Source organism: Melanotaenia boesemani, chromosome 1, assembly GCF_017639745.1.
Source record: "Melanotaenia boesemani isolate fMelBoe1 chromosome 1, fMelBoe1.pri, whole genome shotgun sequence".
Lineage (NCBI taxonomy): Eukaryota > Metazoa > Chordata > Actinopteri > Atheriniformes > Melanotaeniidae > Melanotaenia > Melanotaenia boesemani.
In genome coordinates this window covers 18,688,506-18,714,809 of record NC_055682.1, presented here as the reverse complement: position 1 = coordinate 18,714,809, position 26,304 = coordinate 18,688,506, and the positions used below count along the sequence as shown (strand labels likewise).

Sequence of the window (26,304 nt, the reverse complement as noted above, 5' to 3'; positions counted from 1 at the left end):
GGAGAAAAGTTGTGACTTTTTGGGGGGGTCATTTTGATCTGCTTAGAAGACACAGTCTGCACCACAAGCTTTAGTGTTCAAATTAGTTTGAGAATGAAAGACTGAATAGAAAATATTGAATCTGAGCAATAAAACTTAAATCTCTAAGTGCTTCACAGTGGTTACTTTCTGAGGCAGAAATAAAACCTTTACAACCTGTAGAAGTGTGCAGCATTAACAGATTTTGGTTTATTGTAGCTGAAGTGCACTTCCTGGTTTAACTGTGTGTGTAAATTGCTCTGATTTATACTGGAAGTCCTAGTGTTCCTGCAAGGAGAGACTTTTCATGTTTAAGCTGACTTAATTTGCCTAATCCACTCTGCTTTAGACATCAGCAGAGATGCAGAAGACCTAGGGTATAATAATCTTTAACTCCTTGGAATAAGCCTGAAGATACTGAAGTTTTGCTGTTGGAGTAAATGTGACTATAGCCCTCCCCAACAGCTGGTAGACTCAAGTACTCCACTGTGCCCTGAATCTGCCCTGCAGGTCTCCTCCCAGTCAGTCATCCCCAACAGTTCAAGGAGAAGTGTCTGGTAAACAGTCTGTTCTATTTTAAGCTAATAGTCGACTGAATTCTCACAGTTACACAAAATGAGACGTGTATTAACCATTAAACATGTCAAAATCTGCGACTGAAATAACCCACCAACATAATGCGAGAGTTAAAACAAAAGAAGGTTTTTTTCTGATAAAGTATATTATTTTTAGCCTCCTTATAGATTGAATCTGCTTCAGCAGTTACACGCTTATCACTTGCTGTGCTTCTCCCATCTGAGGATTCAGCTGAGCCGCTGTGTGCCTTTAGTCTGTCATAAAGCAGCTTGACTTCCACCTCTGGCTTAGAAAGATTTCTGAAAAGGAATTTTAAGTTGTCATATTTTTAAATGTTTTTCTTTGTTGCTGGCCTTAAATGGCACCCCTTCTTGCCTTACTGTGTGTAGTTGTCTGTGTTGGACTGCCAGAGTAATGCACTCTTTTGTAACTGTGACACTTGCTTCTCTGATCCAGTCCGGTGACAAGCCAAAGCCTCACTTTTATCCCACTGTTACCATTTTTCACTACTCTGTGTGTTGGCTTGTGTGTGTTCTTGTAAACTACATTTTGTAGTTTTTGTATTGTATTGTATTGTATTTTGTATTGTGTGGTGTTTCTTTGTTTTGTAGACCCCCTTGAAAACGAGATGTTGCATCTCAAAGGGGTTTTCTAGTAAATAAAATTTCAAATTTTGGATTATTTTGCATCTGTATCAGTAACTCACTTTTTATTGTTAGTCCTATATTATATATATATATATATTGTTATATATTGTTATACTATCAGTATCTTCAGACTGGGTGTCATTAGATATAAATTTCTTTGATTCAATTCTGAATTAACACTTAAATTCTTGTTCCTGACGAGATATTTACATGAAGCCTTTTGCTTGTAGCAAGAGAGTTCAAAATTAGTACTAGTAATTAGTAACAGTAATAAACTGAACATTATACAGAGCTTCATTCACCTTAAATATTTGTTTATTGCTATTGGATTTCTTATTTTTTGTAATTTAGTTAACTTGATCATGAACATCTTGCCACACATTCATTTGTTTACATAGGACATATTTGATTTACAAATCCAGTGTTTAGAGTTTTAAAACTTTCTTTAACATCATATTGTGCTGCAACAACATCACATTTATTACACTTAAAGCTGTTTTGTGGTTTCTTCTTGACTGATTTGTTTGCACAGCTGGCCAGTTGAGTTAAACTATTAGGAAATACTAAAAGATTTTCAGTATTTTTTTCATTATGTCACTGGGTGTGTTCCACTAAGGTTTCAGTGACTAATGCTGCTAAGTATTGAATGTTAATCCAGCTCTGGGAGCAGCCAAGAGAAAAAGCCTGCAGTGACAGCAAGCAAAGCTATCACATGGCTTCTGCACACTGGTAATTTCACTGCTCAAACCACAGACACACAAAGACACATATTGTACTTTGCACATGTCTACATGAGTGCACAGGTATGCAGAGAGAGGAACAGAAAGAGAGAAATATATTTCCACTGTAGTGATGATAAACATCGAGCCACCACTGTGTGTGTTTTGTTTAATGTCTGTATTAGGATGTGAGTAAAGGAAAGGTGCCTTTTAAACATGTTTCTTGTTTCTTATATTAAAGCATAGAAGATGTGCATGCCTCCAAATTAGCATGAAGACCATGAACATAAATATGTGTTCATATTAAACAAATTCAAGCCCTGTAAAGTTCTTGTCTGGTTGAACATGCACACAATGCCTCAATCCTGGTAATCTTGTGTCATCGTACCCAACACCTAAATTCTCATTTCATGCATCAAAAAGGACTTTTTATCCTTTTTCAATATTTCAAGTTGCATAATTATGGAAATATCTGAGAGTTTGATAAGAGAGCAGGAACTGCATTATGATTGCAGCTCAGTTCAACCTTGATTGTGCAGGGGGCAGAGCATTCGCCCTCTGCTGCCAGAAGCAGAGAGCATGCAAGGTTTGTTACAATGACACAAAATCTCTGGACTCCTTGTCGCAGTGCCTGGCACAAGTATAGAGAGGCTGAGTACCTGCAGTAGCAAGCCTCTGTCTCCTGATGCAGTTTATGCCAGCAGAGACCACAGCAGACACAGCACATTCCCTACTGGCGCAGACAAAGCACAGATGTGGCTGCACAAGACATAAAAAACACAGTCACATACATATTTGTGGCTCTTCTCCTGCTGTTTTAATTGACCTTGCAGCATGAAATTTTAATTTTGTATCTGGATATTTTAGCTATTGTATATTAATAAAATGAAAATTGAATGTCAACCTGTTTAAATTTGAGGGAAAGTAATTTAACAAAAATAAGGAAGAGCTTGTAGTTTTTCTACTTAAAGTCTGCACTGAAATATGCAATTTGAGGTCAGTTGTTATAGATACAAAAAAAGAGCTGGCTTGTAAAAAAAAAAAAGAAAAAAAAAGGGAGAGTATAAAACACAGTAAAGCGGTTCAGACTACAGAACAGCTGTAAATCTTCCCTGACATTTGCATTACTGAACAGTAAGAAAAGACCTGAAAAGACCTAAATGTGGACAGTTCCTTAGTCTCCAAAACTATATTTTTAGAAGATCTAATTTTTAAAATTTTGTGTAATCAAATTATAATCCATAATTATTCAGGTCCCAATTATAAAATAAAGTTATTTATTTTGATTTGGAGCCAGCATCTTATGGTCCATTTCTGTAAATTGTACTCTTCTTCAAAAATCTCTTTGAAAAAAATCCTGCTGTTGCTCTGACTTCGTCCTGTTGAGGAGCCTCCTTTATGTCTTATAAATAGACTGGAGATCATGGAGTGGAATTTAAGTGGAATTTCCTAATAGTCACGAAAAGATGTTTCAGAGCTTTCTAATTCCTACATATCCACAGCTATCTTGTTCATGTACTTTGCTGCTCAAATAAAAAATTGGCCTTCCATTTGCCAGGTCCTGCGGGTATTAAGGTGAGTGAAGAAGTGTGAGATTGACTGGAAAGTGGTAGAAAGAAATGAGAGGTTTGGATAGAGCCGAAGGAAAGGGAGTATGTCAGCGCAGAAGCATGGTTGTGACTGTGTGGGCGCAGAGAGAAAAGAGCAAGAAATACAGAGATGGACTGTGATACGGGGAGAAATTGGAAATGAAAGGACAGCAAAATTTACAGCGAGAACGCAGACCACAAGAGTGTGAGCGGAGAGAAGGAAGTAGCAGAGCATGATGGGTAGAAATGGGAAGAGTATGTTGGTGTTTAATGGAGAGTGAAGAAGGGTGAAAGGCAGAGGGAGACCATGGAGAAATGAAAGCCGGAGGCTATGAGTACCCTTTGTTCACACACATTTCGACGATACGCAAATTCACACCTCCAGTAGTGCACGCTGTAAAAAACACAAGCCCACACCCAAAGTAAAGTGTGCACAGAAAACCAACAGGAGCTTTTCCTTTTTTTGTTTTTTTTCCTCTCTACACAGTTATTTTAAATATAATTGGGCTTCTTCACTAAAAAATTGAAGTAATATTACTTGTATTTAAATCAAACAGGCTCTTTGATACCAGATGGTGGTAATAAGGACTTTAAGAAAACACAGACATCACATCGGGATTGCCTGAATTGCTTAATTTCAGGCAATGTACAAAGCTTCAGGGGGACCGGTTCCAGGTGCATGGAGCACAAAATCTAAAAGTAAATCAGGGCTGAAGGAGAAGCCGGAGGCTGTGATGAAGTTGCTGTCTTAATAATATAATATACTGCACTGTTAATAATTCCTCCTAACTTTCTTAAGGTGTAAAAGGACAGGATTTTTATTAAAGAGAAATAGTGTTTTTAAGCAACCAACAGACTACATGAGAAGGGTGATGACAGAAAATAGTCATTTCCATCAGTAAAATGACCCAAAGTTAAATTACATTTCCTGTTATACATTATTTTTTAATACTCTTAAGTCTCTGTCAGACACATTTGGGGTTTTTTTCTACAGAATATTGAACCATGGGACAGATTAGATTTAGATGCTTTTTGTTTCTCCAATTACCTGCAAAACAAGGTTTAACAAGAGAGCTCTGAGGGACTATAAAATAAAATTCTGTGTGTGATTCGTCATTATCTGTCTGTGTGAGGACTTTTTTGTGATAGAATTGTCTGGATTTGTTGTATGTACCCTAATATTTTCCCAAATATTTCTTATCTCAATGTTAACTTACTGAGAAAAGATGGATTAAATCTTCTTGTTTTCCTGCTACAATTAGGCTTAGGTAGCAAACTGTTCTTTAATTTGCACCACATTCCAATTGTTTGCTTGTAAAGTAAACAAGTACATTAAAAAGACCTTTGTAAAGTGGCATCAAACAGTTATCAGCTGCTTTTCCAGATCTTTTTAAATTTCAGTGGCAGCAGCCTAATGAAATTGTGTGTACTGTTTCTCTTGTGGGGTTTTACAGGCTGTAAGTCACATTTAAGAAACTGGAGACATTAAATTTCTTCTGAGGAATCCCAGGTTCTCTTATTAATCACTTTAAACTACAGGCTCATGTTCTTTTCTTCTAAGAAAATGGAAAACTAATCTCCAAAGGAATTAACCTGAGAAAACAGGATGACAAATAAAACCAAATCCACCCTGAAATGTGGGTGACAAATTAGATGGAAAGTGATAAAACTCCAACCTGATCTGTGTCTGACTCAACCCATCATGTAGGTAGAAGATGAGTTATTCATACGAAAAAACGAAAAAGTGAAGTCACTTCCAAAAGTGTTATTTAGTCTTTTGCTTGCATAAATTAAAGCACAATCAAGTTTCTTATTACTCCTTGGAATGTTTGTTATATGCATGAGTGTCAGTGGTTCTTAGGCCTGGTGGTTCAACCCCCTTTTATGGATGAGTATCACTTTGAAGATCTCATTCTTACCAGCAGGAATGATGACATAACTTAGGACAAAAAGACCAAGATGACATGAGAAATATCTCAGAAGAGACAGGAGCATCATTCATTTTTGATTAGGTAAGATTCGTATTCTCACACCCCTATCAGTATCATTCACTTACACCATCTGTTTTGGTTTTTCTCTCCCAGGTTCTGCTGTCTGGTCTCATTGGAGTGGTGTCATGGAAGAGGCCGCTGTCTCTTGTGGTAAGTGTCCACTGGACGCCTACACCCGGCCATAAAACTCACAACCCTGAGCAAAGCAATATTATGTGAGAACAAGGCTTTCACTGTCACGATGAGAACATGATGTTCTGTCCTGAAGCTGGGTGTGCACAGGACATCATGTTTTAGTTCATTATTAAAATGAATAGCAAGCATTAGAAGCAGCAGCATGTCGAAATAAGTCTTAAATTGAGATAATGGGTTACACAAAGTAGAGTTTGAGTTTACAACATTATACAGTACATCTGCACTGTGTCTCCTTATAGTAAAACATCAAACATGAAAACCATTACTTATTTACCAGTGACAATCTGTTGCATGTTTTGCTGTATTGCTGCAACTGTCAGAGACACCTGCCATTTACGTTGTTTTAACACAGTGTGACAGAGTCAATGAGACTTCACCTTGTTGCTGGTCACACTTGAAATTTAGCAGTAGTTGAAATTGTAGACGTCACTGGATGCGTTTCAACTTGGGGGCACATTTAGGTTGTGATAAAATCGCTGAATCACAGCTGTGGTGTTGTATGTTTTCAAAGCCGCTGACCTGGAAACAGGATGACCAAAGTCAGTTTGAAGTCTTTGCAGTTTCCACTTTTTCTGTCAGTCTCTCCTGAAATCTGGGGAGAGAGAGAGAGAGAGCGAGAGAGAGAGAGCGAGAGAGTGCTTCCTCTGTTCAAACACATGTAGCATCATTCTGGATAGAAACAAACTACTGAAGCATACTCAGTAGTCTCTGAGCTCAAACAACACGATGAGAAGACCTGCACACATATTTCCTAAAAAAGAAAACAAAGCCAAGATGGAGCTTTTTGGTGCATATCCAGATAGCCTGCTATAAAACAGCCTTGGCCAAGATTTCATTCCCCAAATGTCACAAGTCATTTGAGTTTAGAAAGAAAAAATGAAAATCAATGATTTTCATAATGTGAATTATAATATTTCATGTCTTTTTACGTATTTAATTGTTAAGAAACGCTTCTCCTTATGAAAATTTATTCCATCATCTTCATTTTTGAATTTCTTGCATTATGATGAAGGCACATGAAAAAAAAAATGGAACAATGAGACTATTCCGAGTAACATCAGCCGAGTCTTACAAGACATCTTATGACAGGTAAGTCCAAAATGTAGGTGTGTTGTAATTCAGGGCTAAAAATCATAGGTGGCAATACAAATGTAGGCTGTTGTTTTTGTGTCAGTATGCATTCATGAGATGATTAAAATTAAAATGCGGGACATAGACCTATACATTTTTACATAAGACACAATAAAGGGATATTTTTAAATTGCCCAGTGAATTAATGTATTGAAATAAAGCCCCGTATGCTGTCTTTTAACTCAATGTACCCATGATGTTTCCTCTAAAATGTGGGATCTTCCTACACTAAATACTTTTATGTACCTCTTTGTTTTAGCTTTGGCTGATGTTTGAGGTTGTTGTATATTGCCTTAACACTGCAGATACACCAGAAAACAGGAAAAAAAACATGTCATGGGCCCTTTTTATCCATCATTTTTACAAGAGGAAATTGTACTGATAATGATATCTTACCTGTGATTGAGGTCTTTCTATTCTTTAAAGCAGAGATTGGGATTGTGGTTTAGCTCACACTACAAGCTCCTGTCCAGTTCTATTTCATGCTCTCTTAGTGCCATAAATAATCTCATCTTATTTCTCCAGCTTCACCCACATAAACTTGCACCCCTCCCCCATCTCGTAGGAAATGGCCTGTCTCACTCCCTTAAGTTTTATCACCTTGCTTCCCTGCTGCTTTATCTGCATCTCCTCTCCTTTCATGCCTGTCCCCATCCCCCATCTCTTCTCCTTTTTTGAAACCTTAAACAGAAAAAGAGATCAAAATCATTTCAGCAGCTTTTAAGGATCAGATGTAATATCCTATTATTGAGGTAGGTGTGTAAATTGGACACGTTATACAGTACAAAATGGCTAAATTGTCTTTTTTCTGTTTTTCTGAAGGGCATGACTAATTTGGTTCTTGCCATCATTGGGGTCCATATCTGGTCTTGTTTTTGTGAGTGTTACTGTTGGATAGGCTTTTACATTTCTGGCCTGGACCCAGCGATGACTGGCAGGTGACTAATACACCGGCTGGACGATTTCAGGGCTGGCAACACTCTACCAACCAATCTGCCAACTGTGGGTGGTCATGCGCTGCAACGTGATTCATAACTGGTGTTCCTCCAGATTGCTGAAGTATTTCTATTAAAGACTTGCTCTTCTCTGCTTACTACTGCAAGAATTCTCTCCAAGAGCAAACGGTCCAGGGAATGATCACATGATGTGGGAAGATTAGGATTTTATTTGTGGTGAAAGGAATAGTTGATGACTGAATTGGTTTGGTAGAATAGCTACTCTTTTAATATATTGTCATATCGGTTGTCTTGTATCAAGTCAGGGTCAAAGTATTTGTTGCACAAATGTGAGGATGGGAAGCTTTTTTTGTTTTTAATTTATTGACATTATAAACTAATTATGGCCATTACTTATTTAAAGGTCCAGCAAAATATGTTAATTTGATTTACTTTCTTGCAAAACATGAGTCCGTTTCATACTGTGAGCTCATGGTTGGACTACTCTGTTGTGACTGTCTTTCTATTTGTAAGGTACAGATTTAGAATGAGGGTCAGAGTTGATGCACTTGTGTTGGGACTTAAGATAGTCAGAGCCAAACTGACTTGTGTGTAATACATTGCAAAACACTCACAGATATGGTGCCAAAACCAGCTCTCTTCAGTCAATATGGACAAACAATGGAGGATTAACAAGGGATTTTTTTAAGCATTATAATGCAATCTGTGTATGGGAAGACCTTCCAGCAAGAAGGTTGAAACCACTAATATGAGCAGATTGAGCAGAAAAGGCAGGAGACAGACTGGTGCAGGTAAAAGGGTTTAATAAGTAAAACTAAACTTACTTAACAAAAGACTGGTAGCAAAAAACGCTGACATGGCATGGACTACAGCCAACTGACAACAAACACTAACAGTGACAACAAACTATGGACTGGCAAGCAGGAACTGAAACGAGTGGACTTAAATACATAGAAGGAACTAACAAGGCACAGGTGATGGGAATGAGCTAATCAACCAGGTCAACTAATGAGCAGAAACCAGAAAAATTACCCTTAATACAAGAAACCAAGAACATAAACCATGAACATAACAAAAATCAAACACATGAAACAACAACATAAACCATCATCATGACACAGATAGCTGAAGCATAAGGCTGGTTAGCCCAGTTTAGCACTGAGATGGAAAATGGAGGGATAACTTTTGCATCTTTTACTTCTATTCTTTAAATCAGTGCTTTTTATTTTTGTTTTACATTTTCCAAGCAAGCAGCCTGTTTGCACTACTTTGACTAAAAGTGATCAAGAATTTGTTGTGCTTCATTTCTGTAGTTATTTTTGTAGACCAAGTTGAATATCTTCACTCTAATATGCTCAACATTACTGAAGCTGGGCTTACGCCAAACAATTTTCACAGTCGCAGACTAAAAACTGAAAGTCTTACTAGAGTCCCAGCGCACTCCCGTCATCTCGATCATTAGGTTTAAGGTGGTCATCTGTGCTGTTTCATGTCAGTCTTTCCCTAGTCTCAGGTCTGCGACAATATCAGGCGTGATGATATCGCAAGCCGCAGCGACGTCATACAATCAACAACCAATAGATGAGCTCTGACAAAAGCAGAAACAGGAATCCTGTCAGAACAACGGCAAAAAAACGGACGAACAAATAAATAAAATAAAATAAATTATAGTAAAATATAAAATAAATAAATAAATAAAAATAAATAAATAAAAAAGGACAAACTTGTTTGATATCAACTGTCCAACATATCACAATAAATGCTAAAAGAATCTAGTTGTAGGCTTGTCAATACTGACCCCACAGGATTCACAGTCTTTGTAAAATCTCAGTCTGACACTAGGCTAAGACTTAAGACTCTAAACACTTGTCGTTAGATGTGAGCAGTTGTGAGCTGATAGTTTTCTCAGAGTCTTTTCCAAATCTTCTAAAAGTCTTCTGATGTAAGCCCAGCGTTACTCTTTAATTTTCAGCTTTTATGAGGTGGAGATGAGAAATTGTCCCAGTTTGTGGAAAAGAAGAAGACTTTTTCCTGTAGCGCCCAGGAGTGATTGGGTTGGCTTTCCAGTCATTAAACTGTTACTGACTGAATTTAGGGACATTTTAGGGAAGCATATTGTATTCTCCAGGTAAAGGGAAAAAAATGTGTTTGTGTGTGTGTGTGTGTGTGTGTGTGTGTGTGTGTGTGTGTCTGCATTTTCTGAGCTGAGATTATTTTTTATAATGAAAATAGATTTTTCTATGCTTTCCTGACATAACAAGATAATTTTGCATAAAAATAGTTTCTTTTTTTTTTAATGAATTAGATGTTTTTTTGTTGTTCTTTTATAAGGTAACTTGAAATGACACAAGATTGAAAATTTGTTTAAATTAAACCCCCAAAAAGCTGGAAGTAATTTTAAAAATGAGGGCCTTGAGTCCTCCAGCTGCAGCCTCCGATGCTGCAGAAAATTTGCTATAGGTAATTTCTTACTACAAAGTTGAGTTTGGTAAAAGGATAAAGACTCCAGAATAGCTTAAGGATTGCCCTGAAAGATACAAAATTACATTACTTTTGCTTATTAATCCGTCTTTGCCTCTTTCAGGTGGAAGTGGTACACATCTTTATATTTTAAAGATAGACATAGAAATAAAAGGAAATGAAAACAGCAGATCATAAAGTATTAAAACTAACTAATATACAACTTAAAAAAAACAATTACATGGCACATTGTTGCTATGCTGGATGCTTTGAAGGCTTATTATATCACATAGGCACAACAAAGCATGTCCTAATTTTGAGTCTGTTTTGAATGCAGCTTACAAATGTTTCCTTTTCTTCTGAGACTAAGGAGGATACACTGAGTGGATCCTTCATGGCCTTGCATATAACAAAGATTCATTGTACGCTTATGATGACCTGAACCAGTCAAAGATGACGGGCGGATTTTATGATAAAAACATCACATGCCTACACCAGCAGTTTAGTCTCTACAGCTCCACTAATATTAGCACGAATGAAAAAGAACTGATGATCATCTCTGGTTCCAGTGCACGGACTTCCTGGAGTCATCACTGGTTGCTTGGCAACCTAACAGCAATCACAAGAGAAGAGCTGTGTCTGACAGCATTCCCCCTGAGAGTCAGTTTGAGGCAGTCTAACCTGTTCACTCGTGCTGAAGACACAGATGAAAGAGTGGTGTCAACTGTTGGCAGTAAAGCATATTTATGTTGTTTTTTTTTTCAGCTGATTTAACGAAACAGTGATGGATAATCTAGTAAGTTACAGCATTAAACAAGTTTACAGTTATTTATTTCAGGGAAAATGCACATTATCATACATCATACATGTAAAATGTGTGGGAGATAGCAAGATCATTTAAGTAAAATGACCTTTCCACATTTTGAATTTTTATAATATGCAAATGCCAGGAAGGCAAATGTGAGTTAGAAATAGAAAAGGGCCAAGATGACAGCTTTTGCTCAGTCAAGTCAAGAGAGTTGTGTGTATATGTTGAAGAAGAAATCCTGTCTCCTCTCCATGTTTGATTTTTTTCTATTTTTTGTATATAAATTGTTTTATGAGAGGAAGAAAATTTTGTGGGTGTTAGATGGAAATACTTTTTGTCCATCTTGTCTAATGTACTGCATTAATGCCATGGCAGAATTACAACATATCACTCAGACAGCGCAGCTAGACAAAACTATCTGCAGCCTGCTGCTCTTTGTGACTTTGATGGATTATATATTTAAGGAAAAGACAGAAAGTGAGCTGGAGGGCAGTAAGTCCTTGTTTTCCTGCTTTGAAACAACTATGTGATGGTCTGCTAGATAGTGTTTGTCTTAGAAGCCTTTGATTGTGTTCACTGTGAAATCAATCTGTATCTCTATATATTGTATGTCTCCACTGTCCCTAATTTTTGTCTTCTAACTGAATATTAATAGAAATAAAAGATTTTCTGCTGCACTTTGCACGTATTTATTAGTAGAAGCACAACAACAACTTTCATTCAGTTTCAGTTTCAAAAGTATAATTTTGTCTGGTGGTATGTTCAACATTCAACAGTAATGAAAGATCCCTAATTAGTTTAGTTACCAAGCCATGCTAGATTTCTGGGCATGGCAGTTCTGTGACTATGTGATTCTCTAGCTATTACCTCTTTAAGTTACCATCAGCAAAGCTTGTTAAAGTGGAACATGTCGGATTCATAACAAACAAGACAGCAAGGCTAAGAATGTGTGGTACATGCAGTACTGCCTGGAATGACCACATTCATCAATAGGTCCCACTCCCCAGTCAGCAGCAGAGCAGCACCAGCAGATTACTGAGTTTATATTATTTTATGTTGTTTTTGTTATTTTCCTGCCTCTGAACTCAGACATTTCAAACTACCAGTTCATATATACAATTTTCCTTCTGGGATAAATAATGTTTTTCATTTTATATGGGCAACACCAGAATAAAAACAGCCTCATCCTCACAATATTCCACGGGGTTATGCACCTTTAACTTAGTTTCCAGAAAGTAGGCATCAACCTGTAAACAAACCTGTGTGATGAAAGGATAATTATGCTGCACTGGGTTGCATGTTGTTAAGTTTTTCCTGGTAACAGCAGGATGATTCAGTCACAGCCTAGATTTTCTTATGGAAGTCTAAAAATCTCTTAATCACATGTAAAAATCTGTGTAATATTCAGCTCCTGAATGACATATTTACTAGCTATGTACTATATACTACTGTTATGGTGAGCACTGTAAAGGAAGATGTTTTAGTAACTGTAGTATTTATGCATTATTTATCATTTATCTATTATTTAGCAAACAGTGTTATACGGCAGCAGTGAAAATTGACTGTGATTTTTTCTTTATTTATTTCAACAACTTTGAAGCTGAATAAACTATTCAAAAACAATCTCTTATCTAAGTAGCAGAGAGTACATCTAATGCTCTACAAAGAAAATATTAGCTTAATTTAAATATAAACTTTTGCACAAACATAAATCTGTTTACAACTCTCATCCAAACTGTGGGCAAACACATTTCCTGAAACGTTGAACTGAATGTGTAGTCTCCCTTCTAGCTTAGTTTGTATTGTTGTATTTCAGTGTGGGTGGCTCATTCATAAAAAAATATCACTATTTACGCTGAAGTGACTGGTGTGGACTGAAGTGTAGCATGGAGAGATTTAAATAATGGAGGGGCACAGTGGTAGAGAGGTGAAACGGTCACTGCACTTGTGAGGTGTCAGGAGGTAACAGAGTGTGCAGCTGCTTTATGTTTGTGTTTTCATGAGGATTCAAGTGCAAGATGTCCTCAAGTGAAAGTGGAAGGGTTGGATCAGGATGTACAGTCTGAGTGCTCTCTTGTTTCTCACAAACTACTCTACTCTTGCAACAATCTCACTGTTAAGCTCTTTCTAAATAGACTTATAAACACTATTAATCTTTTTAAATAGTGCTTATGTTCAAGTCATCCCGCAATGAATATTGAAATGTTCTGGGGCTTCTACTTCTGTGACCCTGTTTCTGTCTTTTAAGCTGAACCTTTTAACCATGCTAGGGATGTAGCTGCGAGGGTGTCAGTGTACCAGTGCATCACTTTGGTCCCAGTGGAAATGTCTCAGCAACTATTGGTTGGTTTGCCATGAAATCTGGCGCAGACCCTCATGGTTCACAGAGGCTGGATTCTGCTGACTCGAGCGACTTTCCCTCTGGTGCCTTGCCCTTGTGGACATGTTGGTGTGCTGACGTTTGCTCTGCTTTGACAACCTCAAAGCTGCTTTAGATGCTTAGTGTTTCTTGAGTACAAGAAGTTACACACAGATACTGCAGTATGATCAGGTTTACATAGATCTAAAATGAAATACTACAAATCTTACTCTCAGTCTGTTTAGATAGACTATGTTCTAGTTATTAAACAAGGTGTCAGTATATTAAAAGGAATTTCTTATTTACAGTGTTGTCATGATTAGATTACAGTAATTTTGGTCAGTGGATAGTCATTGGTCATTAAACAGCCCAGCGGCAGATAAAAACTCTAAGAAATGTTCAGTGCTGCCTTCCACTGGGTGTTTTAATCTCTCTGGTTACAAAAGCTAAAGTCAACACCTGGCCTATATTATATGAAAACTGCATTTGTGCTGGCCTTGTTTTTTTTTCTTTATCTTTGTACTAGAAATGGGCCACTGTTGTACATTTCCAAGAGTATTTTAGATTGAGCGTGCTTTCTGCTCTCATAACACTGTGTATACCCTGAGGATTCGTCCGTCATTGTAAAGAACAGCTTTGACCGGCATCTGTAATACTGAGAACTTTTATTTTGGATACAACAGAAGCATCATTTAAAGCAAATGTTTCATGTCCACCAAGAAAGTGATGGTGCGGTGTTATTGTCTGATACTTCCATTAACCTTTGGATTGACAGGTTGAAGCCAGAACATGTTTCTGAGTTGATACTAAGGATTTAATCGTTTATCTGCAGCAAGGTCTGCACAAGCCAGGAACACTAAAAACAATCATTCCCAGTTGATCTTCAGAGATCACAGCCTGCCTTGTCCTCACATACATTTTTAACAGTGTTTCTGTAGACATCTCCTGATGTGTTTCTATACTGGGCTTTAACTACCAATGAGAAAATTATTATCATGTCCTCTGACATGTTCTGTGATGTTCAAATGATTCAATATTTTCCCACCAGGATTATTTTAACAGTATGGTAAAAGACTTTGAAGCAGCATTTAAACCTTAATGCTGGGAATCCTCCTTCTAAGAATAGTGACAGAACCGGCTATGTCACTAAGTTTCCCGGAAACTACAGTTTATGCTTGTGCATCAAAACTCTATGATGAGAGGCCATGTGATTATTTGTAGAAGTTTAATTTTTTTTTTAAAACTACTGTGATTGTAAAAAAAGAAAATATTTCACTTGCAAGGATATTTTGAATCCGGAAAGCCTGTCAGCTGCATCTCTGCTTCGGTGTTTGTCTGGTGGCAGGTGACGTTATCAAACCAACCCTGAGGTATCCAGGTTGAATGTCTTGATTTAAGTGCGATGCATTCTATAAATACTGCCCTAATCGTTCTGTAGCCCTTCAAAAGAAGCATTTTGATATGTATGATAAGAGATTAAATCATTTGCAACAGGTTGGTTGGGAAAAAACTCAAAGTGTTTAATATTCAATAACTTAAGCCGGACTGGACTCGTAGCATAAGCTGAAAATAGTTTTGCTTGTTCAGAGGGAATCAAACTGTCTTGAGACACTCAGTGACTTGCAAAGTGATGTGTTTCATTTAGAAGGTCCTTTTCTGTTTTGTCAGTTAAACAGGATCATCATTCAGAGATAAGATTTTCATTGAGCAGATCTCAGTGTAAGAGGGTGTATTTTAAGGTAAGATATGATGTTTCCTAACCTTAAACATGTAGTTAATGCCTAAACCTTACTAAGCAGTGGTAAACCATGGAAGGCAGAGCTGAAGTTTAATGTTGAACAATGTGTAGAATACTGGATGGAAACAGAACCTAGCACAATTTTTTCTCCATCACAGGTGTGTAATTTCATGATTGCACCAATCATTCTCCTCCTTGGCTTTCCTAGGCCAGGAGGGCTATACTGTACAATCCCCCCAGTATGTTCCAGATCTGCTTCATGCTCTCCTACCAGTTTAATGTGGTGGAAAAGCCTCTAAACGAAGCAAAAAAATGAGCCATGCTAGTTTTTACTTCTTCTGCTAATTCCTTATGATACAAAGGAGGCGAGGTTCTATTCCTAGCTCCCCATGAGTGCCCATGCTTCTCACTCTGTCTCTGAGCCCAGCCACCCTTTGAGGGACCCTCATTTTAGATTTTATTTGTGATTTCATTCATCAGGTCAATACCTGAATCTCATCACCATAGGTAAGGTTTGGATAAAGATGGACCAGTAAATTGAAAGCTTTGCTTTTCATACCCACCACTCACAAAACAGATCTTAAAATAAGTAAAACTTCTCTGCTTAAGGCAAAGAGCCATGCAGTTCAGGGGGAGCACTCCACCCTTTTCTGGTTGAGGACCATAGCCTAGGGCAGCTATTTTCAACCTGGCTGCTTCACATTCAGCTTCAGTTGGCTCCAGTTTGTGCTGAAGACCATGGCTTGAACAGGCTAACTGAACTACATCATCTGCAAAAAAAAAAAAAAAAAATTATCCATACGAATTAGAAACAGGATTTGGTGAAAAAGACACTTCTTGCAGAGACCAGCATTTGCTCAAAATTAACTTGACCTTATGCCATCTTTCATTTAAATCAGTATAATCACTCATTTACAAAACTCAGTTTAATGTTGTGCCTTCTGCTTTCTGGAATAAGAAAACAATAATAAAAACTAGTCTGCAGTGTAATATTTTATTTGTTAATGTTTTTTGTCCTCTTTCTGCTCTAATTTACCAACTAAATGTTAAATGCTAAACTAAATCCAATTTAAATTTAAAACAAAATTTACTCTTTAAGGTTGGGACTGGCATGCACTGGAATAATTGTGGATAAAACCCACTGACAGTCGAGAAACATTTAGCACATGTGTAAACAGACCCATGATGCGGTGCCCCAGCCGGCCGAACATCAAGTGTCTCAGTGACTTTCAGATCACAGAGAGAAGGGTTGTGTGAGATTTATAAGACTTCTTTGGGATAAAAGGTAATATTTGTTCTGCTTGTATCACACAGGCAAAGCTTATACTAAAAAAATACAGTCAGGAGAGCAGCTGTTTCCCAGGACTAGAATACGCACCCATGCTTTCCAAGTCTCAAAATACTCTAATGATGCACACAAATCACTAACACAACATACACATAATAACTGCAGACTTTACGTTACGATCACATTAGTGCTGAAGTGCCAGCAGGACACTGGTGAAAGGTTTTATGGGCTGGTCTCTGGGACAGCCTGCGACCCTGACAGTCCATAAATATTACTGTGTAACAGATAAAAGAGGGAGAAAGAGAGATAGCGAGGGCACGCTGACTGATTGTGCTTCCATTGGTGGAATTAAGATTTATAATACCCACAGCAACATGAAAATCAAAACTTCATCATTTGTATGTGTAATTCTTATCATCCAATTAATCTAATCATTAAAAGGTCAGGAAGAGGCGGAGACAGATGGTCTGTCCGCCCAGTGTTGACCTCCACAAATTGAGTATTTTTCACAAAGACCTTAATGGACAAATTAATCCTCTCATTAGGAGTGAAATTAGCCCATTTGCAGCTTCTGTTCCCGGCTGTGTTTCAAGAAGGGATTAGTTTAGATATGAGCGATTTTTCTCAGCCTGTCTAAGCTTTAAGTGGTCTATCTTATAGCTTACCCATATGTAATCTTTCATTTATGCAAAGCTAGTGTGAAACAAAAACAGAATGACATGGGTCTGCAGCTCTTAGTATTCTGTGATTTTGTTGTCTTTGGAGCATAATAACCTCACCAGATAATTTAAAGTGGTGCTATTCATGTATGGTGTAGATAAATGTAGTGGTAGGTGATAAAATGACTGTAGGGCTCTACACAAGTGTGAACATTAGTTTGCAGCTGTATTTCTATTTCTGTATGTGTAGATGTTTGAATATCATGGAAAATTATAATCAATACTATTTTTCCCCCCTATTAACATAAGTCACCCAAGCGTTTGCACAGAAATCTTCCATCCTTGAGTATGTGCAAATATCAGCTCTAAGCTTCATGTGCACACATAGTCCAGCAGAAATCATCACCATCTGCCATGGCCAATCATCCTAACACACTTATGCACGCAAATACACAATTAGCAGTTTTCTACCATTTACATGAGAAATGCAAACAAATAAGCTATTGTTTTCGTACAAAGCTGATAATCCTTTAATGTTATGTGTTTTCTCTGTTGCTGAATTGAGTTTTACTTAATTAAAGCACAGAAAGACCTGAAATAGAGTTTGCTGAAGAACAGCAGAAGCAAAAGCCAAGACCTGTCTGATGGTGGAGAAAAAAAGATATATAAGTTAAAAGACTTGGAAGGAAAATGTATGTTTTTAAATTTTCAAGAGCTCATTAAAGTTAATTAAACCTCTTTCCCAACCAATAAGTATGTAGACAGCAGTAATAAGATGCAGCAGATCTTTCAATATTTTAAAAATAAACATAAATACCTACATTGGTCTACAGAAAAAATATCATGTTTTGATCCTGGAGTTTTCTACAGCTCCTACAATAAAAATAAAATCATGGCTGATTCAGTGTAGTGAGTTAATCTACAAGCATACATAACACAATGATGTTTGTGCTCCTCTTCCAGGTATTGTTAAGTGGCACAAATAAGCTCCTCTCTCTTCTCCATCCTGTTACTTTGGTGCCATTCTCTGTCTACAGCAAACGACCAAACCTGTGTGTGACATTGCTGTGATTGTGTTTTGGGCAAATAGAGGCATTAGAGGCAGAGTCCACCAGTTCATATTGTACAGTTGACTGAACAACTAGTGCTTTGTGGTCACTTGTGAGAGATTCTAGGTGTAATTGTGGTTTGCGAACAGTCATGCCAGCCATATTTCACAGTTGAGTGAGCTGATACTGCAGCACGACTACAGCCCCTGCTTCGCAGCTCCGTTTGGCCTGGCTCATACATGGGGAAGTACACAGTGAAGCTGCTGGGTATGTGAAACCACAGCAAGCAGACTTTTGACCTTTGGTGTCCAGAGTGTGGCCATGAATGAACTGAGTTGGCCCTGAACATTTAGTTCTGTTATCGGGACTGGTCAAAGAAAATATCAAATGTAACAAAAGCAACATAACTCAACTTATTAACTCAACCTGTATTATTTTCTGCTGTAAATTGTCAACAGAGAAGGTTTTGAGAAAAGGAGTTTCTTTTTGTTCTTTTTTTTTAATTAACAGGTTGACTATAACAGGTCATCAAGAGCTAATTTTATAGGAAAAGCTTTGGCAGTGCATAATATCACTCTTCATTATAATGCATTGTGAGAGCTGCTTATACACTGACACAATATTATTTTGGTGGACCACCTTCAGCTTAGAATATAATGCATTTGCAAAGGGCATTGTTTCAGTAAGCTTATTCAATGTCACATCATTTATGTTTGTCTAGAGCTACATTATTGTTTGCATATCCAAGAGATTTTGATCTGGGTTAAATTCTGTGGTGGCTAATTCCTGTAAAAAATTATGTCTCATGCTTTAAACTGAGCCCAATGAATCCTGGCATTGTTATCTTAGAAAATGTCTGTGCCATCAGAAACTAACAGGACTATTGATGGAAAAACATAATTCAGTGATTTTTCAGGCGATCTAAAATATGGGGGATATAACAACAGTGAAAAAGATAACAGATCATAATTATGTTCTTTTTGTACAACAGACATAAAAAATAGACATTTTTATTTGTTTGAAAGTGGACATAATACATGAAACATGTTACTGAAACCCACACAAATGCAAAGATATGATTCATTCATGTTTTTTTTTTTTTTGTTCGGCTCTTGATTTCTAGGCTCCTGCTACCAGTCAGGAGCACAAGCCCTCGCGATTCACCATGCATTTTCTTCTTCCTGCATTTTTCTTTCATTAAACTTTTTGGCAAAAGTTTTCGAATACATTCAAAGTCACCAGTACAAACAAGTCTGTTAACTCAAGCTGCCTTCAGCATGCAGCTTAAAAAGGAAGGAAAGTCTGTGCAGCGTTTTAAAGGAACCATTTGGAGCATGAAAATGGTCTAAATGCTGCTACTGCCGCCTGCCATCCTGTGTAATTAGGGAGCTGTGAAGAGGCTTGATGTTATTATTATCACTGTATGTGCACATGTAGACCCACAAATGTGCCACACATGCTGCTCCTTAATTGTTAATTTTAAATCACCATTTGTTCACTTCCTGTTTGTAGCCATATTATGATGCTAAACAAGCAAGCTAAATATCAGAGGCTAGTCATGTGACCAAAGCATTAGTCTTTCATGTGTGATGATGCAGAGGAAGGTTACATGGGTCTCTTCTTCACTTGTTTTGAGGGCTTACTCTGCACTGAGGGTGACTTCTTAGAAATGGGCTTCAAGAGTTGTTGTATTTGGTAGCAGTGACCGAAGCATGTGTTGACACATTGATTGTCACTCTGCAGAACCTAATTAAACACTAATTTAAACACCCACTATGATGCATCCATCCATTCACATATGCAGATACACAAAGCATTAACCCCTTTATGCCCACTGTGACAAATGTACAACAAACCACTTCTGGCCTTTGTTTAGTTTATTTCTTTGTATCTAATTAAATGCTTTTATTAATTTATTTACTTTTATTCACTCTTATTTAAGCATCATTTATATTTTTTATTTGTTATCTTTCTTTATTTATTAATCATTATTCATTTCTACAATATTTGATTGTATTTCATTTTATTCCAGTCGTTTTATTTTTGTTATTTTCTCATGTATTTATTTTGTTTTTATATAATTATAAATAAATTCAGGTGTTAAGGGATTAATACACCCTCTTTTATACTGGTATTTTATTATTTTTTAATTTTTTAATTTTTTAAATCTTTTTTTTACAAATTATGTTTTTATATACGCATTTTCCCCAAATATGCTTTGGCTTTCAGTATCACCTCTTTTTTTTTTTATCCCTTTTTAAACTGTTGCTTTGCATGAAAAGGAAGGAAAAGAAATAATCATTAAAAAACACACAACAGAACTGTGCAAAAGTGTTTTACTATCTATATTTCTTTATATAGTGCCACAAATGTGGAAAATGACTGCTGTGGCATTGAAAGACGAGAAATAAATGGGAATACAGTAAATAAATTAAATAAAAGACCATATTTATGGGACCACCTTGTTTTCACGATAGCTGGGACCCCCTTAGAGAAGCTTTCTTGTAATTTGTTAAGACTTGCTTCTTGATAGCCATTCGTAAGAAATTATGTTCTGAGTTATTACTTAAGACCAATTTGAAATATTACATACACACCGTCTCCCTGGAAGAACTTCTCTGTGGTTCAAGACTATTATGCAGTACCGTGTGAACATTGGATGACATGTTACATTTGCACATATTTCTCCAAAACACTGCTCTCAAGGCTCTGGCTTCTTATTCTGAGAATTCCCAAGATGTCTTTTACATGTTTCAACATGTTTTAAAGACATAAGCATGAGTGGTGAATGCTGCATGTACTACACTGCATTTGGCTTTCTAGGGCTCTATGCTGTTTAAAAATACTTTAATATTGCAGTATGCTAGCATCCCTATACATTCATTTATGCTCATTAAAAGGGAGAAGTCATGACTGTGGATTTTCATGATTTCCCGAAAGATGAAGAAGTACTTAATGAAAGATAACAGCAGGCTGACAAGGCATCACAGTTCTGTCATTGTCATTATTCGCTGCTAATTTCTCTCTTTTTCTTCTCAGATTTTCCATCCAGGTATGTTTTCTAAACATCTGAGCCATGTCCAGCCACCATGCCCTTCCTCTCTTTTTCTGCTCTCCTCTCTTTAATCTCTCTTGGTCCTTGGTTTAATGACTCAGCCTGTTTCTACTACTCTCCTTGGAGTCCTGCCTTTTTTTCTTTTTTGGGGGGGGGGATCATATTGAAGACAAATATTTTCACCTGCCTCCTGTACCCTGTATTTAGGTCCTTCTTCTCCTTTGAAACTGTTACAAGAGGCCTGTTACTCTTGACCCAGAAGGAGAGGTTTTAGTAGAAGATGAAACCCACTGCCAACTGAGATATACCCCACAGGACCACCTGTCAGGATCTGCTGAAGGAAATCAGAAAGGTTTATGTGTGTGTGTGTGTGTGTGTGTGTGTGTGTGTGGGTGTGTGTGTGTGTGTGTGTGTATTTTTCAATTTATTTACTTTGCAGCAGTGTTGCAACAGGGCTTGCAAAATGTATTTAGCATCCTAACCAAAAGAGTAATTTTCTAATTAGGAATTAAAAGCAGACTGAGTGATGCCATATCTTATTTCGTTTTTACACATGGACACTAGAGATTTTTTTTTAATTTGGTTTGTACTTTTTACGTGGATGTGCACACAAGCACATTGCAGTATGAGGCTTCCCAGCTGGAATTGTTAGGGAAGAGGTGCTGAGAAACAGCTGTCTGGGCTACTTTTGTCTCACCGATGTTTAGAAATTTTTGCTTTGAGCCTGGATGGAAAAACTCTTTCTCAGAAAGAAAGTTTAGGGGATTGTTGCGGACATTTGCATTCTCAGAAAATCTACAAAACATTTCAGGAATCTTGCATGTGTAAAAAAAACCTTGCAATCACTTCCTTCCATATACTGTGATGCTCCCATTTTGCCCATGTTTCACTTGAAGGCAAACTTATAACTTCAATTATAAGTTTTCACAATGCAAGTGGTTCATAGAGCAAATCAGTTACACCTGAATTTTTACAGTAAAGTAGTGATGTGGTCTTAAGCAAAAACACAATGGCAGCTACAGAAACTTTGGGTTTGTTTTGATTATTTTACTTAAGTCTTCTTTCAAGAAAAAAATGCACATATACCATTGCTGAGGAGCATCCTTTTGCATCTATTCAGCACTTTTAGTTAAATTGTAAAGTTAATTTCAGTTTATTTCAATTAAAAAAAAATGACTATAAGCAAATACTTAGAATTTGGTAGATTAAGCACATCCAAATATAGACAGATGAAGTTCGAGCATTCGCAAGTTGCTGTGCTAATAGTATGCAATAGTATCTCCTATAAAGTCACAATGCAGGATCAGCAGTAAATGCAGTATAATTGCCTATAAACAGCAGGTATTAGTGTGAGCTCTGTTGACCTGAAAGAAGAAAAAATGAAGTGTCTTGCTAAGGAACACTTTAGCAGGGTGGATGTCTGCCAACATGAAGGCTTCACCCCAAGTGCTCCTTGTTGAAGAGTGGCCCCTCTAAAGGCACCTCGCTGCCAACCTGAATAAAGAGTGTGTGTTAGTTCTTCATACACCAGGCAAGCTGAAAGAGAGCGGACAAGGGTGTGTGTTTGTGAGCGAGCTTCAGGACTGTCCTCCCTCTGGTCACAGTTTGCCTGTCACTTCTGGTCAGTTTGCATTAGCACTGCCACTCTCTGTCTCCCACCGCTCTTCACATCACCTCCTTTCTTCTCACACATTGTGAATCTGTCAAGAATGAGCCCAAATTAGTGAGTCAGAATGTCTTTGCTCTGCAAACCAACTTCAGTCTACACAGCTGAAAGAAGAACGCAGAGGATGATTAGGGGAGCTTCTTTGGAAGGATGATTCCCACCCAGGGGACCAGACTCACATCACCCTTTCAATTGGATAAGTGTAGCGTGAGCTGTGTGAGCAAAGTGGCTCCGACTAAGGCTGTGCAGTGCCGCAAAGACTTCTCCTAGTATTATGTTCCTACTATAATTTGTTGGTTTGCACTTTATACATGATCTGCTGGCTATCCATTGTTTTGATTAATCATGGGTGTGTCAGGAGTTGCACTCTTTGCCAAAGTGTTTTATCTTTGTGATTACTGCAGTTGAAATAATCATTTAGTCATTGTCTTGGTAGATATCATGCTATCAGTTAAAATGTTAACAAATCCAAATACAATATTTAAAGTTTTAGGATTCCCAAACTTGTCATTTCTTATTTCTTATTTTCTTATATAATATATCTTTTACACTACATTTTAGAGAGAAATATTTCAGTGATAGTACTGAATCAGTTGCACTTTGCAAGTTTATTCTCTTTTTCAATAAAAGTCTGACAGGCAAATTTCAGTTTTGGCCAATTCAGATATTCTTTCCTGTAACTGACAAACCTTTTTGTAACTTTTCTTTCTTTGAAAATTCAACTGTATGTTCAAAATAAATATTGAAAACTGCACCTGGTTACAGACATTTATCTTACTCTAGCTATCAAAACTTAAATAATTACTGTAAATCACACCTCAGAATGAATATTTCTGCATTAATGTTTCTTTTTTTTATTTATTTATTTATTTTTTTACTGCAAAATAGGATTCTCACATCAGTCTGTCTTCCATAGAGAGACAAGAGGAAGAACAGCATCTTATATTTCCTGGAAAGTCAAAGTATATTTTAATTATGATTATAAAATGAAAAAAAAAATACATTTCTGGTTCATTTCTTGTAGTTACGATTCACAGAAAACTCTTCACACTCATTGATTGTAACCAATTTACAAATCCAATTATAACATGACTGTATGTTTTTCATTAGCAAGAGATTTTCCTTTGGGCGGGTGGTTGATGTCAGCTGAATATTCTCATTTTTTCTTTCTTTTCTGCGGATTCATTGTGCTGTAATCTCAGGGTATTGTAACCTTATTTTCCTATACTTCTTACACATTTAGATTAAAGGAACTGAATCTACTAGAATCAGAAGAAGAAAACAGATGGGTGCTCCTGTTTCACACTGTGAAAACAGATGATCCACTCTGCTCAGTTTCCCACAAAAATGCTTCCTCCCCAGAGGAAGATTGAAAAGCCTTTTTGAATTCTGCAGCCTTTTTTTTCCCCTCTTAATTCCGAACACTTGCATTTTTATTACTTTGCTACTGGCACCCAGTAGCAAAGAGGACAGTTAATATATTGCACGTCTTACTGTATAGAGATTGACTACAAGGTTTATACATTTATTTAGTTTTAAAGTACAACTCAAAGTATAATATTTTTTTCAGGCTGTTGGACAAGGACAAATAAAGATTTAAGTCTGGGATCAACAATTAACCAGAGGGAAAATTAATCCAGTGGTCACATTTCAGTCCAAACAACAAATATCAGTTTGATGTGATACTAAAGGGAAAGCCAGAAGATCATCATGGACCACAAACACCTGGACAGAATTTCATGACATTCAGACAGTTAAACATGTTTTGTCTCTGATTCTGGCAGACTCTGTTTTAGAAGCACCACATAAGCCCCAGTTTTGATTTAACACAACCAGATTTTATAAATTAAGAAATAGTTACAAAGATCCACAGTTCTTTTTTTTTTTAACTTAACATGCATTAAGTTCTAGCATGTGGATGTCCTATGTCTTCATATCTCTCCCTACATTATGGTGTCCATTCCTGTGTGATAATGCCCACTTTATGCATAATGCTGGAGTTTATTTTCTTTCTCGTTTTTTTTTTTTTTTTTTTGGACATGCCATGAAGTCACCTGGAGGTAATGGTGGAAGGTGCTGGTTCCAGATTTGTCCTGTGCGATGTTTTCCACAGTCCTTGTGCTTGCTTTGCTTCCCGCACATTCATGATTATTAAATTTTCTGCAGCTCTCATATGTAAATGATTAGAAAACATGTGTATGGTTAAGACTATATACAAAATACATGGTTAGAAGGTTAAATCTAACATTTACACACATTGTATTAATGTGATGATATTCCTGTCATGTTACATGAAAGCTGCCCACTAGAAAACAGTAGCCTAGAGATACATTACCTCAAAGGTTATAGCCATGATTATACATATCGCACATATTTCTGTAAGCCTGCGCCGTTACTGCTCACTGGTCCAAAGCCCAGTTTAAGCAGAATTTTCTAAAAGGTTGCTGTAAAACTTCAACTTGTCAGCAGACCTGTGAGGTGCAAACTGGAGATACATACATTTTCTTGTACACCCTTTTTATACCATAATTCCACCACACTTGCCATGGCATATTCTTAGTTCTTGGTGTCATATAACAGATTTGACAGTGCTCTGTATACTATGACTCATCTTTTTTGGGACCACATCATCATTAGTTTTCAAAAAGCTGCCTCAAGCAAGCAGATTGTGCAAAGTTCCTGTTGCATTTCTGTGTGGTTGAGGGTCTGCTGGGATCAGCTTCATTATAGGCCTGTCTCATTACAGCTGCCCCCCACCAAGAGCCCGAGGAGGAAAGCGGAGCAGGCAGAGCCTCCTTGTTTTAGCTCCTCAGAGGTCAATGGTTGATTAACATGCAGAGAAGTGAGGGTTAATCAACACTGACCCTCTGGCTGATATTGTCTTTCATGGTCTGTTTTAATCAATATGTGTGAACACTGGCTCAAAGATGAACACCTCTCCTCGCTGCCAGGTTGTCTGCTTTCTCAACATTTTGTGATAGATAAAACTTGTGTGTATTTTTGTAGATTAAGGGGCTCTTGTACATTTTAAAAAGTATTGACACCTACATTTAAAATAGAATCTACAATGTAGATGTAGTTTGGAGCACCTGTCACCCCAGCTTCCTGTCTCATTCGCCAATAAAAGTTGTTGGACTGTTACTTCTACATGATAACCACAGGAACTAGTCCATCACATCCTGCGGAGATGTAGTCTGACATGCTGTCAACATGACTATACATCAAAGCCCAGAGGCAAGGTGTTTGTCTTTTACTTTTACAGTCAAAAAGTAAAATAAAAAAACAAAAAAAACATCTGGTGTTCTTAACCAAACTCCCTAATACAATCAACAGGAAAATCAAAAGCAGCCTCACGACTACTTTTAATGCTGTGATCTCTGTAATAACAGCGTATGTCTAA

The 26,304-nt window shown here is 37.2% G+C and overlaps 1 protein-coding gene across 2 annotated transcripts in view; it reads left to right on the top strand.

Moving 5' to 3' along the window:
* fam189a1 (family with sequence similarity 189 member A1) overlaps positions 1-26,304 on the top strand; it is a 94,310-nt gene that overhangs the window by 38,632 nt on the left and 29,374 nt on the right. For both annotated transcript variants that reach the window (XM_041992704.1, XM_041992696.1), the window contains exon 2: positions 5,634-5,690. In XM_041992704.1, the coding sequence (XP_041848638.1) occupies positions 5,634-5,690 (57 nt within the window). The remainder of the gene's footprint in view (positions 1-5,633; positions 5,691-26,304) is intronic.